At 35.9% G+C, this 21,263-nt stretch overlaps 2 protein-coding genes across 2 annotated transcripts; both read right to left on the reverse strand.

Moving 5' to 3' along the window:
• Nucleotides 1–11,201: 11,201 nt before the first annotated feature.
• LOC131015748 (late blight resistance protein R1-A-like) lies at nt 11,202–14,042 on the reverse strand. The gene has a single exon (XM_057944170.1). The coding sequence runs from the start codon at nt 14,040–14,042 to the stop codon at nt 11,202–11,204; it is 2,841 nt and encodes a 946-aa protein (XP_057800153.1).
• A 1,147-nt stretch (nt 14,043–15,189) lies between these two features.
• On the reverse strand, nt 15,190–15,816 carry LOC131015749 (uncharacterized). The gene has a single exon (XM_057944171.1). The coding sequence runs from the start codon at nt 15,814–15,816 to the stop codon at nt 15,190–15,192; it is 627 nt and encodes a 208-aa protein (XP_057800154.1).
• Nucleotides 15,817–21,263: the final 5,447 nt, after the last annotated feature.

A 21,263-nucleotide genomic window follows, 5' to 3' on the forward strand; every position in this document is an offset into this window, starting at 1 on the left:
GATCCAAGGAAAAACAGTGTATATTTTTCTGAGAAAGAATTTGATAGAATCTGAGTTTAGGTTCAGCAAAAACAATGTGTGAAATGGCCATATCTCCTCAATTATTTTCAGAAACATTATGTGTCCAGTTTTTCTTCTACCTTTCAGAGTCAGATTTTACTATAGTCGTTGATGTCGCCTAGTTATTCCATTTAATATTTTATTTATTTTATTACTAATATTTTGATTGGTCTATTAGGGTGCCTTCAACTGAAGAAATTTTCAGTTTTTCAATTTTGAAACTACCATTGCAGCAATGAAAAATTGGTTTCCACTCTCTCTCTTGAAAAACTGACTTGGAAGTGGAAGCCAGTTTTTACCGACACCAAGCACCCATTTCTCTCTTATCCGCGGGTCCCATTCCTTTAATTTCTTGTTCTCAGTTTTTGCTTTTTTTTCCATTTGGAATGTGACTTCACTGCATCATTAAATTATTTGATGATTTAGCCTTCTCTATTATATTCACACTTACGTCTCGGAATGAAGATTTGAAGGGTTTGTATAGATTATTTTATTTTATCAAATTCTGAAAATTGAGGAAATATATATACATTTGAAATGTTAGACCCTAGACCCATTGAATAGGCCCAATGGCCCAAAGCCACCCAACAGAAAAAGGAGTGGGTTGGATAAGATTGCTGGAGAATAGGCCAGGGGTGATTCTATTCATAACCCCCTTTTTACTCCTCATAGCCTCCTATTTAATAAACAAATAAAAATATTTATAAATATACCATTTTACCCTATTGTTCCAAATTAAAATAAACTGATTTATACTGTTATACATAACCTCCGAAAAAAAATAAAAGAAAGAAGAACAAGCTCAGTCCCATTAATTCGTGCTCGTCGTTTTTGCAGGAGGTGGTAATCCTAAAAATATCGTTGCACTACAGATAGGAAAACGACGGTGTATCCGTTCATAGAATCGCCGCCCTTCTTGCTCTTGGCTTGCCTAAAAACAGAAAGAAACGACGCCGTGTAGACGTAGCTGGGATTGGAGCGGAGGAAGAAGAGGCGAGGGAGCGGGAGAAGGAGCGCTCAGCGGCTGTGTGAGAGGAGGAGGCGAAGGAGAGCACGGCGGAGGCGTTGCAGGGCAGAGGCTGATGAGGCGATCGCGGAGGCAGGTGGGGCAGACGTCGTGACGCCGCCGCTTGGACGAGTGCCTGGGGCATTTACAGAACGCAATACGCAGCAGTAGCCGCCGCCATTAACAATAGCTGTGAAGAAAATGAATTATTGTTTTTTTTTTTTCTATTTATTTACTTAAGGTGAATGTGGTGTTGTATATGTTTCCCTCTCACACGAATATAATAAAGCCTCTCATCCATGAATTGAATTGGAGATTTAGAGGTTTTTGATCTGATAGAAAGGAATCTGTTTGAAGATGGGGGTTAGGGTCAGGTCGAAAACGAAAAAGAATTGAGGCTAAGGGGTAAAATAGTCTCTATATAAATATTTTAAATATTTTATTAAAAATAGGCTACAAGAACTAAAATGGGGGTTATAAATAGAATCAGGCCAGCCTGTCAATTGAAAGCCCACCCCAAATAGAGTTTGATGGGCTAAACTATAAATGAAATTAAGATTGAGCAAAATAACCGAAATCGAGTCGATCCAAACCGAAATATTAAAATATAGTTCGATTTTTTCAGTTTTATTTTTTAAAAGAATTTGGTTTTTGGGTTCAGTTTGGTTTGGTTATGTAAAAACCGAACAAAATCGAAAATCGAGTTATATTTATAATATATATATAGAGCTGCGCTAAAATAAAAACCATTCTTATCCTATAAAATAAGAACCAAGATAGACCCTTGAATTTTTATAATCGGACGGCCAAAATTTTATAAACCTATGAACGTATTAATCACATCCGTTAAAGATCATAAAATCTATGGACATGATCTATTCTTAATTTATAGACTAATAGCAGTTTTCTATATAGCGGTACCCTATATATATATATATATATATATATATATATATATATATATATATATATAGGGAGAGGTTCAAATAAGAACCACTAAATAAAATTAGAACGGAGAACCATTTTAAGCCATTCGATCATCAAGATCTACGGTGGATGCATCATCTTGGTGGATGAATGCAGATCCTGGGTTCGAATCCTGAAGGGAGCAAAATTTTTATTATTTTCGGATGCATTAAATTTAATAGCGAATGCATTAATTTATATAGCAGATGCATTGATTTTAATGGTTCTTATGTTCTCACGATAAGTGTGGTTCTCATTATAACCACACCCTATATATATATATATATATATATATATATATATATATATATATATATATATAGGGGGCCGCTCCAATGAGACCCCCTAATTTTAGTGAGATTTAGGGCACGATCTGGTGTGTTTATTTTATCAATCCTATGGCTGATATTGTATTTGGAGGGTGATTTTTTTTTCGCAGGGTTCGAATCCTGGAGGGAGCAGAATATTTTAAATTTTGTTATTCATCAGTATATACTGCATTGTTCATCAGTGTATACGGCCATGTTCATCAGTATATATGTCTTATTCATTACAAATTTTTGAAATTTTATTTTTCATTAGTATATACATCTTGTTCATTAGATATGCGTTTTGTTCATTAGTATTATATGTCTTATTCATTGTACTCATGTTACACGAAAAATAGGGGGTCTCACTGAAGCGTGCCCCTATATATATATATATATATATATATATATATATATATATAGAGGTAGAGGATCTTGTGAGAACTCTAATATTTTGTGACACCTAAGAATGGATCCTAGCCTTTGATTTTGGCAATTTGACGGATATGATATGATTTCAATTTCAGCATGTATATATGGTTTGAAGGGGTATATTAGTATTTCATTAATTATTAGGATCCGTTACATCCTTATTTCATGCAATGTAATATCTCTTATTTATGGTATTTTTGATTTGGTCTAACCAATTATATCTTTAATTACCCACTAACACACGATTATGTAGATTTTTTCTTTTATTGTTATTAGACTTCTTTCTTCACCAATTGTTCATTGCTTTCTGAATATTGTCTTGTTCACATGAATATTGTCCTGTTCAATGTATGTTGTTCGTGCGAACATAATGTCATATTCATGTGTGTTGTTCATTAATGACCACATTGTTCATGTATGTTTTCACATGAATAAAACGAATGAACATTTATTCATTACCTTAGTTTGTGGTTTGAACAGTTTTGACATTAACTTTTATTCATGACTGTATTAAATTATGAACAGACATTTTTCAGTCAAGAACCTGTTTTTTGTTCATGTATATATGTTTTTCATATATTCAACAATACATTATGTCATGTTTCGAATTTCATTCACTCATTGTGTTATTACGAATTTCGAACATGGCACATCATTTATAAAACCTTAAAAAAATAATTTACTTGTCAAGTAATTGATATTGTTGAACAACAGTGCATAACCAAACTTTTGCACATATTTTTTCATAAGCATATGTGAGCAAAGTAGAACAATGAAAAATGAATAAATTATGATTTCAACTACCAAATGCAATCATGAGTTTGTGCTTTATTGAAATATGGCAAAACATAGTATTTTATGGAAGTCTATAACTTGTTCATATTACTTAATTGTCTCATCCAAGCAAGACATAGTTAGCCAATGTATTTTTGTAGCAGTATATTTGTAATATTAGAATTGACCAAATCCATGTAGTTTACTGGACTGTTGTGGTAGTCAGCAATCTCTGCGTTCATTAACTCATTGAATGCCTCTTTGGTTGATTCTGTAGTGATGTCCTTCCCGGCAATTGCTTCCATCTATTTTGAAAATAATTCATTACCCAATGTATACCTTTGACCTGTTTTTTTGTAAGATGACTTCTGAATTTTGTGGCCCTGTTGTAACATGAACAAGAAACCATGTTATTCACACGAACAACAATCTTCATATGAACAACAATCACGAACCAAGTTATGATTATTAATACTACAATATTCACATGAACAAGTGTCATGAACAAAATTCCAAACATGAACAACAATCATGAACCATGCTGTGATTATTAACACTACAATATTCACACGAACAAGTTGCATGAACAACAACATATCTATTTAAACTACTTATAGGAATAACACAATTGTTTTTCACAAATGTGAAGACACAATTTTCACAAGTTGAATTTGTGCTACGAAGGCAGTAGGCAATATAAACAAAAATGCTTCAACCACATAGTAAACAAAAATGGCAGAATCTTAGTTGCAGGCCTCAAGAAAAAATGCTTCAACCACATAGTGATATGTTGGCCGGAAAATACCCACCGAAAATTAAAAAACCCTTCGAAAAAAAAATCACAATTCGCCAAAAGTAAACAATGTTCAAGAATGTTCAATTAATATATATTTGAAAGCATACTCACCGAAAATTCCACAAAAAAAGGATCAATGTTCATATAAACAAATAGCCCTACAATAAATCGAAAATTGCAAAAGAAGGTCGTAGATTATCAGATCTCCCTCCACAACACCGGATATGCAAAATTTGTTCAAAGCATTTGTTCATCGAAATATGGAGTATGAAAAAAAAAACAAAAACAAAGGTAGACACTCAAACCTTGTTCGATTGACGGAACTTTCGACCGATATAGATGAATATCGGCCTCTGTAAGTGACGGAATTTCTTGTTCGCCGGAATTTTTTTTTCTTCCTCATTAATAGCGGCCGAAGATGAAAGGAGTAAATATGAAGTGAAAATACAAGAAATTAACCCAAGCAATTATTTCCTCATTTTAGTCAATGCGGTAATTAAGGGATGCATTTAATTTTGAATTTGATTCTTTTTGTATTCACAATTGTAATTACTTGTATGACCTTATTCACACTTATCGGTTGTTTAGATATTAGAGGGTAATATAATTTTTAATAAAAATCTATTAATGACAACCATTGGATTAACTATAATCAATGGTCTATGATTGTTCTTAGGTGTCACAGAATTCTAAATTCTCACTTGATACCATCCCTATATATAGATATATATATATATATATATAGGGGGAGGTTCTATAGAGACCACCAAATTTTCAAAGAACGAAGATCAAATCTGATACGTCGATTTTGGGCAATCTAACGGCTGGGATTTTTGCTGATCAACAATCTATGATATACGTTTATTTCATAAATTAGATACAATCAATTAGTCTATTTACGGTAGAGTATTACGTGGGATATGGTAGTTACCAAAATATCGCTTATTTCCCAACGTGCCGTGGATATCCTTCATCACCGTGAATTACTGCTCAACACTCCAGAAAGAAACCTCTGTTTCAAATTTATGCCATGGAATCTCAAGGTAAGTTCTATGAGACTGTTTGCCTATCTTCATACACTGAACATAATATTTTGTGAGAATCAGATTTTCACCGATTTAATACTATTGGAGTTTTATTGTTTCGCTACGTCGATCATGTAATTTTGTTGCGTGTTTTCTTGCGTTGCTGATTATTCGTTAGAGATAATTTATTGCGAAACATATTCGAAGAACTTAGTTTTCCCTCATTCCGTAAGAGATAATTTCAAAGAACTTAGTGTTCCCAGTTTCCACGTTAACCAGTATTGCGTGAACGAACAGATAGAATGTAAGAACATTGGACAATTATAAATAATGTAAAATAATAATTATGATGTAAAGTGATTTTCCGTCGAATTTCGACGGATTATAAAGTAGTTTCATATAAATTGGTTTTTGGAGATGATCCTCATCGGCCACTCTTTTTAGCGCGCTTTCCTTGGCCTTTCCAGGTGGCCCCTTTAGGCGGCGCTTCAACATTTCAAGCCTATTCAGTTGCCTGCCACGATCAACCAAGTTAGAATTGCAGTATTTTGGATCCAAACAAATGAAGATCTTATTCTATTTTAGATGGAGTCTACAAACTGATTGAGCATTCTACAAAAACAAGATGGACTATTTAAGTTTCCTCATCACATTTTAGACAACTATTTTATAATCCTATTTGCCAAGTAATCTATCCACAAGAACACTATCATAGCAACTTTTTTAATGTTTGGTATAGTAAACATATTTTTCTCATATATCATGCATGCCACTGGTGCTAAATGATAGCAGGCCCATAGAGTTTGAATATGTGGTTGAGAACTTATTAAACAATTAACAACTGTGTGAATGGTGAAAATCCTATCACTTTGTACATTTACTGAACTTAGATTAGGGGTGTAAGTGAGTTGACCTAGCTCGCGAGCTACTCGGGATCAACTCGAAAATTACTCAAAATTGACTCGGTATAAGCCGAGTCGAGCTCGAGCTACTCGACTAGGTATCGTGCCCGAGTTCGAGTTTCATAATACTCGACTCGTTAGGCTCGCGAGCCTAATCGAGCTTTCAAGAAAATTACCATTTTATCCCTACACTATAGCATAATTACTAATATAGCTCATAATATATACAGTTTGTTGAAGCATGTATGAGACGAGCTTAAACGAGCTCGAGCTCGAGCTCGAGCTCGACTAAGATTCAATAATCGAGACGAACCGAACCGAGTCGAGCTCGAGCTCACCGAGTATGCAATCGAGTCGAGCTCGAGCTCAAAAATCTCAAACTCGAATGAGTCGAGCTCGAGCTCGACACATATAGACCGAGTTCGAGATTGAGCTTGTCAATACTCGACTCGACTCAGCTAATTTACACCCCTGACTTCGATTTCACAACTGATAGTATAATTATTTTTCCCATTGGACACCTCTCTACTTCTAAATTACCTCGGAAAAAATATATGGTTTAGTCTCCTTATATATCAGTCCAATAAAGAGGCTTAATCCAAATGCCAGTCAAAAACATATATTATGATTTTCAACCCTCACCTCCTCTATCATCAATGCAATCAAAATTAAGAAAACGGGTGGAATATTCTTACGCTTGTTCCTGAAATATGAGCGGCAACTTTGGGTTAAGAATATGAGCGAAAGTCGTAACTCTAGCCTCAGTGACTCCTCTGGTGGCCACTTCAGCCAGCACTTTCTTCAAGCCTCCTCCTAAGCTGCTCCCAACACTCATCTCCTCAACCTCACAATTTCTGATTTATTCAAAGAAATGGGAATCTAAAATTATGGGTGATGAAATGGATCATTTACACAAAAAACGCTTAGATTTTTTATATGGACTAGCAAGGGATAACAATATAACCAAAACTTGAATGAATAAATTGGGCCAAATTCAATTAAAATCGCAGCCCATTTTCTTTTAAAAGTAAATCTGCCAACTAATTAAATAAGGGAGCTCAATCCCAACACACCCAGCCCAATGAATTAAATAGAAAACAAAATCGGGTGCAGCCGAATAAAAATAAAAACCGGCCCAAATGCTATTGTATACGTCAGCCCAATCAAATAAAAACAAAAGGAAATTGGGCCAGCTAAATTTAAAAGGAAACGGCCCAAATAGAAGCCCAACGCTCAAGCCCCAAATGGAAATTGGATGTATGATTGTTTTGTGGTATTTTGCATGCTGAGTGATTCTTCGCTTAATTGTGGGTGTTTTTGTTGGTGTCAAGGATTTCAAATTCATGCTCTACTTATATATGGTAAGTTCACATTTGAGCTTCTAGTTGTATGTCTTTGTTGTATGTCTTTGTTGATGGTTGAAATTGATAGAAAGCTGTTTTTCTTCTTTGGGGATTTGGCCTGAAATTTTAAAGTACTCGTAGATATATCTTTGGGCAGCTCCTACACAATCAGGGATGAAGGCAGGCAGAAATGGGAGGAATTATATTATATACATTGATATTGTATTTCACCATTGTTTAATCCTTTTCCATTGCTCTTTCATCTTTTCCTTGAGTTTCTCTATTTTTGTGGGGAGGTGGTATGTGAGTGGTGAAGATATTTGAAAGCACTTAAGATATGATGCCTAAGGGAATTCCCAAAGAAAGAAGGATAAGTTAACTTTCATGTCCTACTTCATTGGACTTGGGGTAATTGTGCCTATATACATGAACTTTTAGTGAATTATGGTTTTCCACATGAACTAAATATTCCGCCTCCAATTACACGAACTTTTAATTGTTCCGATTTTTCACACGGCTATCAATTTTCGGCGATCGTGGCTAGTTAAAGTGACATATTAATATCATCGTGACAAGCTGAAGTAGCGTATAGAAATCCAAGTACCTCGTCTAGCACATCAATTGTTTAAACCATGTAGGCATTTAAGGCATCCACCTCAACATTAATTTGGGTGCAATTGATAATCGTGTGAAAAATCAGAACAATTGAAAGTTCATGTGTTTGGAGGCAGATTTTTTAGTTTATGTGCAAAACTAGAATTGGTTGAAAGTTTGTGTATTTTGGCGCAACTAACCCATTGAACTTTGCATTGCTTAAATTTTAATTAATTGCACAATTTTCATCAAATTTGCCTCTTGATTTGAATAACATGAAGTAGTTTTTTGAGATAATTGAATAACACAGGTCTAGCAGATTTTTGTTGTCCATATGACTACTACTCTTGTTCAATCTAAGGTTTACAAAGAAACAATATTATCTGTGGATAGATTAATCTCTTGAGCATTTGGGATGACCAAGCTGTTATTTTCTGAATCGAGGTTATATAATAGGGAAAACAAACGACGTAGTGCCGGTGGCAAACAGATGCTGAAAGGAGAACCACTTTGCTTTTCATTTTGAAATGTGGAATCAAAATTGCAGAAATTGAGGAGCATAATCAATAAAATGCTTTTAGTTTTGCATAGTGAACTATTCATACCAAAATCATTTTTCTTGATGCAGTTGCATAGTTTAGTTGATTATGGTTTTAGGCTTATGCTCTTTCTCTGTCTCTCATGAATTGTGTTGAGGATAGGAAATAACGCTGATATGAGCACTTAATTTGTAAGATTTAGATTCCATTCCACAGCTTCACTTCATGTAGTTTTGTACCAGCTCTTTTAAATATGTATTTTTCCTTCAAATTATGAACTTTTAGAGTCTTCTTGATCCATTCATTGCGTGCAGAAAATAAATCAAAGTGGAGTATGAATGATATATAGACATTTCTCTTTTACAGAGAGGAACAACGACGTCAATAAAAATAAATAACATTTCAACTGAATTATTTCAACTTAGATAAAGAAAAACTTGATGCCATATTTGGATTCTAGCTAAAAAAGACAAGAGGCAGTCTTGTGTATCACCGGTGGCACGCCACCGATGCCACCGGGATTTCTACAGCTTTATTTATTTTTATTTTTTTCTTTTGAATTTATTGTAAACGGGTCCGGGTTTAAACCCGAATTTACTATATGAATCATGATTTGGCGTGGGTATGACCCGGTGGCACCACTGGTGCCACCGTGCCACCGGTGGTACACAAGTATTTGTGAAAAGACAATGCATATGTGGAATGCATTTGTAAGTGACAAATATGATAGTGAAAAGCATTAACAATTAAAACCACACATTAATCTTGTCTATTTAGTTATGTATTTGTTAGTATCGATTACTTGTGTGTTTTGCTCTTTCTTCACATTGTGTTTGTAGGTGTTTTGACTAAGTCAAGAGCTGGAAGTCTTGAAGCGTGAAGGAGGAAAAGAAGGAACGGATTCTGTTGAGAGAAGGAATGAGCAAGAGAAGATAAGGAGAGAGAGTGGAGGAGTTGTTGGGAGCTCCTAAATCAAAGGGATGAGTAGCTTGAGGTGACTGATTCTTCCAACTAACCCAACGACCACTCATCCACCTCCCAACCCACGAATTCCATACTTGGAGATCAAGTCTTGAAGATCTATAAATACCAAGGAGGAGTTCACTTCAGATCACGAACTTTGAGAGAAGATATCAAGCTTTTTGAGTGATCTGTGTAGGAGTGTTGTTACTCGTGTTAGTTTAACATTAGCTATAGCATTCTTTGTTTTGTTGGATTTCGGAGTATAGCTCTTGAATCCTGTTTGTGTTTGTTAGTGAGAGTGTCTAGAGTTCAATACCTAGTCCGTTGTAAAGGTATTGAACGTGAGTGTCATTCTCCCTTTAGTCATTTCGCCATAAGGCATTCTTCAAGTTATTTTATAACTTGAAGAAATTTTTTCAAAAATCTATGTTGATTTATTTCCGCTGCAAGTTTTACTCTGTGCTGCTTGGTGTGTTACCTTAACACTAGGTTTCCGATTGATTTCGTGTGGAGCAACACTTTCAGTATTTAAATAAAGAACACACTAATATTTTGTCTGTTGATAACTTCACTTTCTTCAGTCGTGTTCTTGAAAATACTGCTGCTTTATTGCTTTTGATAAGAAGGATAACATTTTCACAAATGAAACACTATACACAAAGTACATTTGCACAAGATAAATAATCGATTGCACTGCTTTGCTTGCTCTTGTTTTTAGCCTTTAGGTGAGTTGGATGTTACAATATGATAATCAGATATTGTAGTTCCTGCGTCACATTATTTATAGCCTATGCATTTTCGGCACAGAGATTAAGGAGAACAAAATTAAGATAAAGATGTGTGTGTCACACGTGTTTAGTATTGTGTTTAAGGAATTTTTTATTGTTCTTAATTTTACCAAGGAAAATGAATTTTTTTCCCTTTCACTTTACTTTTTATTTATATTTTCAGATTATTTGATTATTTTATTTTCGAAAATACAACATGGCAATTATATGAAATTTAAAGGAATCCGCACACACTGAAATTTAATGGAATTAATAAAATAAAAAAAATACTCCCTCCGTCCACGAAATGAGTACCCATATTTTCTTTTTCGTCCGTCCACGAAATGAGTACTCATTTCCCTTTTTGGCAAGTGTACCCCACACATCTCTTTAATTAATACACTCAAAAAGTGGGACCCATAAACTATTCACACTACACTCCATACATTTCTTAAAACCCGTGCCGTCCACAAATGGGTACTCATTTCGTGGACGGAGGGAGTATGATTTATGTTGCTAAAAATTAAAAATAATTAAAAACAAGCTAAATATAAAGTTATAAGGAAAATTAATCACTCAAATTAGTATATTCCCACATGCAATTGAATTCCTCATCACATCAAACTACACGAAAGTTGGGATCAATTAACTATAACATGAAAGGATGGGTCCCCTTGAAAATTAATCACTCAAATTAGTATTCCCACAATTGAATTCCTCATCACATCAAACTACCCTTTGACAACACGAAAGTTGGGAGTTGCCAAACTCTGCAGTTCTTGGCTGACGTTGATTGACTACATGAAAGGGTGGGTCCCCTTGTAATTCCTCTTGTTCCTCTACAATCTTTTTCAAAGACACAACCATTGATTCACTGCAATACTCCAAATGAATTGATTTGAGTGTTGGTATTTCTCCAATTTCTGAAGGGAACTCCTCCATCGACTCCATGTACCCGAGATGAAGTTGCTGAAGGCGTGGCAAGCAGGAGCCCTCTAACGTCCAACATTCCATATCCTCACACCCCAACAAACTCAAGTATTTGAGGCTGGGGAATTGGCCTTCAACTATTTCCCATCTGCCTGTAGCAAACTGCCCACCGAACAGTCGGAGCTTCTCAAGAAGTGGTAATGAACCTATCTTTTCCAGAATTTCCTCCAAATGGAACAACTTTCCGCATCGAAGACACAGCTTCTTGAGTGAGCGCGGGAAGCTAATACTCTGCAGATACTCATCACATCTATATCCAATATCGCACCTCAAGCTTTCCAGCTTACTCAGACATTGAAGATAGCTGAGGCACTTCACTCTGTCCATTATTTCATCCTGGTATCTTATATACAGTTTCTTGATATTGAGAATTCTCTTAACCACTTCTTCATTCAAGTTGAAATCAAGCACTCCTTTGAGCGTCTCTAGATTCTCCATCATAACATCACTATGCCCGCTCCCAGGATCTGGGAGATACATTCCTCGATATCCGAACTCGACATGCTTAAGCTGATGCATTTTCCAAATTTCTACTGCTGCAGTCTTAACTCTACCCAAAGAAGAAACAATTAGTGTGTGTAGATTCCAGAGCAGACTAATTGAAGAAGGGATTTGGAACCCCTCATCAAGTTTAACCGTAATGTACCTCAAGTTCACCAATTGAAACACATTTTCTTTTGAATACCCTCTGGAATGCTTATATGTCCTCAAAAATCCAAAATCTAGCAATTCTGGAACCGTATCACCAGATATGAAAGAACGAGCACGTGACGACATAGTTTCCAAGGCATCCCTGACTGTCTTATCTGAAGTGCTTTTGGGAATAACAATTCGGCGTTGGCTATTTATCCCTCGAGGACAATGTTGCCCTAACACATAATAAAACCTCTGCTTTTCACCTTCTTGAAATGATAGATCTCTCACTAAATCATGCATTTTGCAGTACTTTATATTCCCAACTGCCCCCAACTCATGAACTAGAATGAGGTTTCTATCGACTAGCTCCTTCAAATACTCCTTGGCAATTGTTTTCGAGCTTTTATTGATTATTGGTTTGAGAAAGCCTTCAGAAACCCATAACCTCATGAGTTCTGCAACCCTAATTTCCTCATCTTCCCCAAACATCCCCATGTACAAAAAACAAGGCTTCAGATAGGCAGGCAAATGGTCATAGCTCAGTTTCAATACTCTCAAGCAATATTCATCATTCTCAGAATTTACTATTGAGCTTATGTTTTCCACTATGTGCTCCCAATATTCCGGTGTAAGTTCAGACTTTGCCAAAAGACCCCCAATCACAGCAATCGACAAAGGAAGTCCCTTACACTTCCCCACGATTTTCTTTCCGATTTTCTCGAGTTGAAGAGGAAAACCCTCATCCCCAAATACAGTTTTGGAGAACAAACTCCAGCTACAAACATCATCTAAAAATCTCATACCAATGCTGTTGGAGTTTGTCAACTCAGTAGCCAAGTTTGAGAGCCTAGTTGTTACGACTATTCGACTCCCATCATTCTTATCAGGAAAGAAAACCATCATCTTTTTCCACACCTCTACACTCCACATATCATCCAATATTATGAGATACTTGCTCCTAGACAGTAAATACTTGCGTAATTTCACTCCTAAATCTTCCTCACTCAGATCACTCCTCAAATCTCCACTCACTTGGTGAAGAACTTGTCTAAGTGTTTCTCTAACATTATAAGTTTGAGAAATTGTAGTCCATGCACGAATATCAAAATGCTCCTTAACAAGGGCATGCTCAAATATATGTCGGGCAAGAGTGGTCTTACCGATCCCGCTCATCCCTGTGATTGGGATGATTTGGCGGTTACGGTTGCCTCCAGTGAGCCAATCCAAGAGTTGAAGTTGCACGTCATCAAAGCCCACCATCATGCTTTCCTTCACATTGGAAGAGGATGTCAAGGAGCCAGCATGAGTCGAGGAGACCTTTCTCTGCAGCTGAGCTTCGGCTGCAGTCTCCATGGCTTTCTTCTTAATCACATTCATTTCTTCTATCACTTGTTGTAGATCTTCATAGAAGTCGATGCAACTGACATCCTCTCCAACGGCATCTCCTTCATCCGCTGCAGCTGCAGTCTCCATGGCTTCTTTCTTTCCATGATCTTGATACAAGTTGATGTGTTCATCATCGTGGTTTGATGAGTCATTTTTCGAACCTCCAAAACAGTTGAAAAAACAGCTGATTTTGGCTTCTTTGGATCTTCTCAGCTGAACCTTGTCCACAATATGAGATTCGACAGCATCTTCAGCTATATAAGCTGTATCAATTTTGGCTTCTTTGGATCTGCTCAGCTGAAGCTTGTTCACAATATGTGATTCGATAACATCTTCAGCCGCATAAGCTAAATCTGCGATACGCATCTCCAGCGGATCAGATTCATCTCCGTCAGCAACAGGGGACTTATAACCTTCAAGAAATTCCTGCAAAAAGGTAAGAATTTGTGTGAGAGATTCAACTTGTTGTTTGTGGATAGAAATTGGAGGGGAATGGTGATGCTCGATTGTATCGATGATATGCATAACAGAAACCAAGGCTGCATATGCTGCCATGATCCAAGGAAAAAAAACAGTGTATGTATATTTTTCAGAGAATTTCGGACAATAATTTGATGGAATCTTAGTTTAGCTTGAGCAAAAACAATGTGTAAAATGGCTATATCAGTCACATTATTGCCAAACAGCTAAGATAAGATAAAATATGTGGGTTGAGCCTACAGTTTACTAGTCGTTGATGTCGCCTAGTTATTCTTTTTAATATTTTATTTATTTTATTTTTATTTTGCTTGGTTTATTAGGTAATTGTTTCGTAGTATTTTTATTTGATTGGAATTATATCCTTCACCTTATTGGCTTATTCCCTTAAAAACAGAAGGATTCATCTAGTCTTAAGTAGTAGATGCACAACAAAAATCAAAATTAAAAGATATATTTAAATAAATAAATATAAATATGAAATAAAATCAACATATTTATAAAATCGAAAAAGATAATGCATTTGCGCGTGACTAATATGATAATGAAAAGTATTAGTAATTAACAATGAAAACTATTTATTTATTTATTTAAATAGAACACACTAATCTTTTGTCTGTTGGTAACTTCACCTTTTTCGGTCCCATAATTGATCTTGTTCTTGAAAATACTATACAAATGACTGCTTTTTTGCTTTTGATAAGAATGATATCATTTTCACAAATAAAATACTATACACAAAGTACATTTGCAAGAAAAATAATTGGTTGCACTACTTCACTTTGCTTGTTTTTTAGCCTTTAGGTGAGTTGGATATGTTGCAATATGATAATGGAAATTTCACGTAAATATTTACTAGCTATGAGAAAAACCATTTATTTATTTATTTAATAGAACACACTAATTTTTTGTCTGTTGGTAACTTTACCTTTTTCGGTCCCATAATTGATCTTGTTCTTGAAAATACTATACACAAATGACTGCTTTTTTGCTTTTGATAAGAATGATATCATTTTCACAAATAAAGTACTATACATTTGCAAGAAAAATAATTGGTTGCACTGCTTCACTTTGCTTGCTCTTGTTTTTAGCCTTTAGGTTTTTTTTTTGATCGGGAAAAAGGCGAAATTTTATTACTCAAGGTACCAGAGGTACCCAAAAACGAGATGAAACAAAAGTACAAACCGATACAAGAAAGAGGAGAAGGAGACACCATGGTCGTCCATCAGCCGTGAAGCAAGGCTGAATGGAGCCATCTTCTAAAATCAGGCAGGACAGTCGGCGTGCCAAATACCTGCAACCAACCCCAAACTCTCGTCTTGATCTCACCCGTCATTTTATCTTTATTCCAAATGCCGTTGTTGAATTTGCATTCATTCCGCCCTTTCCAAATGCACCAGATCGTGCACATCCAGCTTCCAAGAAGAAAACGCAAATCTTCTTTGCTTCCAAGGTTGATGAAGGCAAGAAAATGGTCTTTCATCTTGATACTGAGTGCTGTCTGTTTACCAATCCAAAGCAGTAAGAACTTCCAGATTTCTTCGGTTTTTGAGCAGGAGAAAAAGATGTGCTCTGAAGTTTCGATCTCCGTCTTGCAGAAAGCACACTTAGCCTCAGAATTTTGCGCGATCACACGTCTTTTCATCAGATTTTCGCAGGTCGCCAATCTTCCTCGAAGTGCTTTCCAAACTGTGGTTATGACTTTGGGAGGAGTTGGAGCTTTCCAGATCATTTGCCAGATCAGTTTGTCGTCGAGGTCCGCCGGAGGGCCAGACTGTGAGCTCAGTTCTTTATAGGCTGAATTTACTGTGAAACATCCGTAAGGGGTGGATTTCCATCTCCACCCATCCATTTTGCCTGCCTCCGGTCTGATGTTTTTAGCCTTTAGGTGAGTTGGATATGTTGCAATATGATAATGGAAATTTCACGGAAGTATTTACTAGCTATGAGAAAAATTCAACCTGATTGGTTCAAACTGGAGTTAGGGGATTTTTTAGGACAGTAACTTAAATTGATTTGGAAATTAGGACAATAACTTTCGGATTTGTAAAAATATGACACTAATTATTTTTTTAGAGTAAAATAGGACACTAATTAATAAGCGTCGTAAAAATAGGACATTTCTCAGCCAATAATTGGCTAAAAAAATGTCCTGCGGATGCAATACTTATTAATTAGTGTCCTATTTTACTTTAAAAAAAATTAGTGTCCTATTTTTACAAGTTCGAAAGTTATTTTCCTAATTTTCAAATCAATCTAAGTTACTGTCCTAAAAACGACTCGAGTTTGGTCCTTGCTTAATCAGAAGAAAAAACGAGGCATGGCTCCAAAAGTATCGCCCTTGCTTTAGTTTTGTCGGCCACTAGATCAAATAATTGAAGTCAAGAATCTTCACAAGACAATGATTCTATGGACATATTTACCACTTTATTCGCTTCCTTTGATATGCAAACAACACTTATCTTCAGCAAAAAAAAATTATATATTTAACTTTAAATATAATTCTATAAATTAGATATTATATATCTAGAAGAATATAATAATTTATTAGACGTTACCTTATCCAAATTAATTTGATTTGCATAATATGTCCCTATTTTTAAATATATTTTAAAGATAATAATGTAATATCATATTATCATTATTCTAATCTATTTTATTTAGTATCATAATCATGAACATAAAAGAATTCAACTCCAATCACAATTCTAAAGAAGTTCGATTTATCTATTTATAACATGTAAATCTATTATTTAAATCTAAGACATTAATTAATCTTTTGAATACAAATTTATTATATGAATTCAATATATATATAAAGAAAAACTCAACAAAATATGTATGCTGTTAAGTCCACTAAAACCTAAATCTGTGTATACAAAAAGATTCGAAAAATACATAGGAAATATATGTTAGTAAGATAAGTAATATCAAATAATAGTGTATTGTTGTCCTCCTAGGGAAATAAAATTAGTAAAATTAAATTACATAAAATTTTTTATTGGAAAAATATATAAAGGCAAAAACTTGGGTGAGCTGGGCACGGGTTGGGCGCGGGTCGCGGGTCTAAGGCCGGTTGAAAAATACAAATAATTAAAAGTAATTATTGTTGTCATGGAAAGTAAAACTGAAGTAAAGAGTTGAAATGAGTGAATGAATGAAAGTTTTTGAACTCTTGTATCTATAGATGCATGTATCTATAAATTCATCGTGACTAATGTTACTGGATATATATATCCTAATGATGATAAACCAAAGACCTTTTTCTAAGAAGAGACTTTGGTGTCTCAACTTTACCATAAGCTAAGTCTCATGATATCATATTCTATTGGTAAGTTCTATTACGCTTTTCATGATATCATATTTTGTTGGTACGTAAGTTCAATTACGCTCTTCACGATATCATATTTTGTTGGTACGATATCATATTCTGTTGGAAAGTTCTATTACGCTCTTCATCTTATTTATGTTGTGCCTCACACGTCAAATGTTCACTTGCTTTAATGGTCAGTGACTATGCTAGATTTTTTTTTATTTTTGATAAATTACACAAGTAAATAAAGAAATTTAATGATTGCATCACAGTGAATGTTAAGAACAGATGCCGAAATATAGCTCGGCGATGAACACACAACAACAACCTAACAATCTATGAACTCAGATTTACGTGGTTCGGCAAATCAAAGGCCTACATCCACGGCGAAGTCATTGTATTCGATAGATCCAAACAAGTATTTCTCAGCGATTACACTATGAAGATGAGTAACCCAAAAGTATCTTCCTCTCCGGATCTTACCACTCTTGTTTACACTCTTCCTATACAAATGTATCACAATCTAGAAAAACTCATCAATCCTAACTAATGGATCGAAAACAACATATATAGAGAAACAGCAAAGAAAACATGAGCTCCTTGCTAGCTACAGAAAATCAGTTATAACTAACTTCCCATATTGCAACCAGCTCCCTGAACTTCACATATTTTGCTATTAACTCCCCATGCATACGTGGATTACTCACCACACATAACAATCTCCACCTTGGTGAGCTAACTCCACTCCATGAATCTAACAAATATCAGTTCCTCCGCAAGAATGCCCCATCACAGGGCTTCCAACTCTTTGCACTTAAGAAAAAGATAACACATTAACCAACTCTAAACAATAGTTGAATTTAGAGCTTGGCAATGCTTTAGTTAACATATCCGCTGCATTTTCATCTGTAGAGACTTTCACCACTTTAACTTCCCCTTTACTCACAATGTCTCTCGCGAAATGATACTTTACATCTATGTGTTTTGATCTTTCGTGGAAGGTATGATGCTTTACAAGATGAATTGCACTCTGATTATCATAGTTCACTTCCACAAATTCTTGTTCAATCCCCAATTCTGACAACATTCCTCTCAACCAAAGAGCCTCTTTCACTGCCTCTGTGAGAGCCATGAACTCTGCCTCTGTTGTAGAAAGAGCCACCACAGGTTGTAGCATAGATCTCCAGCTGACAGCAGATCCAAATAGAGTAAAAATGTAGCCAGTTTGAGACTTTCTTGTGTCTTCATTTGCTGCATAATCAGAATCTACATATCCCTTCAATGGTTTTCCATCAAATTGTTCTACTTTTCTGAACACTATACCATAATCAGCTGCTCCTTTTAAATATCTAAACATCCATTTAACAGCATCCCAATGATGTTTCCCTGGTTTGGCCATGTACCTACTTATCACACTCATTCCATGAGAGAGGTCCGGCCTTGTACATACCATAGTATACATCATGCTACCAACTGCATTAGCATATGGTATTTTACACATCTCTCTGATCTCTCTTTCACCATGTGGTTCCTGCTTCTTACTGAGCTTAATATGCTGACCCAAATGAGTAGAGACAATCTTTGATTCATGCATTCTGAATCTCTTTAAGATCTTTGATATATAATCTCTCTGCATCAACCATAATTCTCCTGTTTCCTTGTTTCTGACTATATCCATGCCTAGTATCCTTCTGGCATTTCCTAACATTTTCATGTCAAATCTAGACTGTAACTCCTTCTTCAGCAAATCAATTTCTCTTTGAGAATTGCTAGCAATCAACATGTCATCCACATATAAAAGAAGATATGAGATTGCTTTATTCTTGTGTCTCTTAACATAGACACAACTATCATGAAGAGATCTGCTGTAACCTATCTTAGATATCTCTTCATCAAACCTTTTATACCATTGTCTTGAACTCTGTCTCAGACCATATAAAGACTTTTTCAGTAGGCATACTTTTTCTGGATTTTCTGGATTTGTAAATCCTTCCGGCTGGTTCATGTAGATTGTTTCCTCTAGATTCCCATGTAAAAATGCAGTTTTTACATCGAGCTGTTCCAATATCATGTCTTTCTGCACCACCAATGACAGCAAAAGTCTGATAGAGCAGTGCTTCACCACAGGTGAGAATATCTCATTGAAATCCACTCCCTCCTTTTGAGTGAAACCTCTAGCAACCAACCTAGCCTTGAATCTGATCTTTTCTTGCTCACCATCCATTTCAACTTTTCTCTTGAAAATCCATTTGCAACTAATAAGCTTTTGTTTCTTAGGCTTATCAACAAGCACCCATGTCTTGTTTCTCTCAAGTGATTCTAGCTCTTCTTGCATAGCTAGCATCCAATGCTCTCTGTCTGGACTATTCATAGCTTCAGTGTAATTTATGGGATCTTGGTACTCAGTGTCCTCAGCAACAGATAGAGCATAAGCAATGAGGTCAGCTTGGCTATATCTAGCTGGGGGGGTGTATTTCTCTTCTTGTTCTATCCCTTGCTAACAAGTAATTTCTCAGAGTATCATCTGATTCTTGATCTTCTTCATCAGATGACTCCACCTCCACAGCTTGATCTTCATTTTCTTTTGATGACTGATCTTTCCTCATGTGCTCCACCTCAACATGTGTAATGCCTTGTCTCCCATCAACTGTGGCTGCTGGATCAACTTCGTTGTTAGCAATAAGTGGCATTATTTCTTCCTTGAAGATTACATCCCTGCTGACAAGAATCTTGTTTATGCCAGCTTCATTACACCACAACCTATAACCCTTGGTGCCTTCCTCATAGCCTAGCATAATGCATTTCAATGCTCTAGCTTCAAGCTTATCTTGTTTCAAATGCATATATGCCAGACATCCAAAGACCTTCAACTTTGAATAATTTGGAATCCTATTGCTCCACATTTGCTCAGGAATTCCAAAACCAGTTGCTGAGCTTGGGCACTTATTTATCAGTTTAGCAGCTGTTGTTACAGCCTCACCCCAAAATTTCTTGGACAGACCAGAGCTTAGTAGCATGCATCTCACTCTCTCCAAGAGTGTTCTATTCATGCGTTCAATAACACCATTTTGTTGAGGTGTTCCTGGTACAGTTTTGTGCCTCTGCATTCCCTTCTCTTTGCAGAAATCATTGAATTCCTTTGAGAGGAATTCAAGCCCATTGTCAGTTCTTAGACACTTTAGGGTTGTACCTTTCTCCACCTCAACAGCTTTGCACCAATCTTTGAACTTAGCTAGTGCATCACTCTTATTATTGAGTATGTATACCCACACCCTTCTAGAATAATCATCCATAATGGATAGAAAATATCTGCCTCCACCTAGACTTTCAGTCCTAGCAGGACCCCAAAGATCAGCATATGCATAGTCAAGTGGAGCTTGAGATAAATGTTGGCCCACACCAAAAGGCTGCTTCTTACTTTTGCCCAGTATACACTGCTCACATCCATTCTTCTTGAGCCTGCCAGAATATTCAATCTTATTCTGCTTCACCAATTCATTCGGAGCCCTTTCACCAGCATGCCCCAACCTTCTGTGCCAAATCATGCAATCTTCTTTTATATTTGCTTCACATTCACCAACCAAAGTCTCAGCTACCAGATAATAAAGGCTTGACTTCCTTATGCCTTTCAGGATGACTTTATCACCTTTCAGAATGAACAACAGTCCATTATCTGATCTCCAGCTGTAGCCTTTTGATTCCAGAGTACCCAGAGATATTAGGTTCCTCTTTAACTTTGGAATATATCTAACATTAGATAGCCATTTGACATTACCATCATGCAATCTAAGTTTGATATTACCAATTCCTTGTACTGAGCAAACTTCATTATTCCCTAACATGACTGATCCTGCAGGTTGCATCTTCAAATCAGAGAACCATTCTTTGTTGGGACACATGTGAAAACTACAGCCCGAATCCAAAATCCAATGTTGATCAGCCATTTTATCAACAATATTCAGAGCTTCTGCAGAATCAAACTCTTC

Source organism: Salvia miltiorrhiza, chromosome 3, assembly GCF_028751815.1.
Source record: "Salvia miltiorrhiza cultivar Shanhuang (shh) chromosome 3, IMPLAD_Smil_shh, whole genome shotgun sequence".
Taxonomy (NCBI): Eukaryota; Viridiplantae; Streptophyta; class Magnoliopsida; order Lamiales; family Lamiaceae; genus Salvia; species Salvia miltiorrhiza.

Bases quoted from the DNA above. Each gene is read 5' to 3' on its own strand.
- LOC131015748 (XM_057944170.1), bottom strand. From the start codon at position 14,042: ATGGCAGCATATGCAGCCTTGGTTTCTGTTATGCATATCATCGATACA.
- LOC131015749 (XM_057944171.1), bottom strand. From the start codon at position 15,816: ATGGATGGGTGGAGATGGAAATCCACCCCTTACGGATGTTTCACAGTA.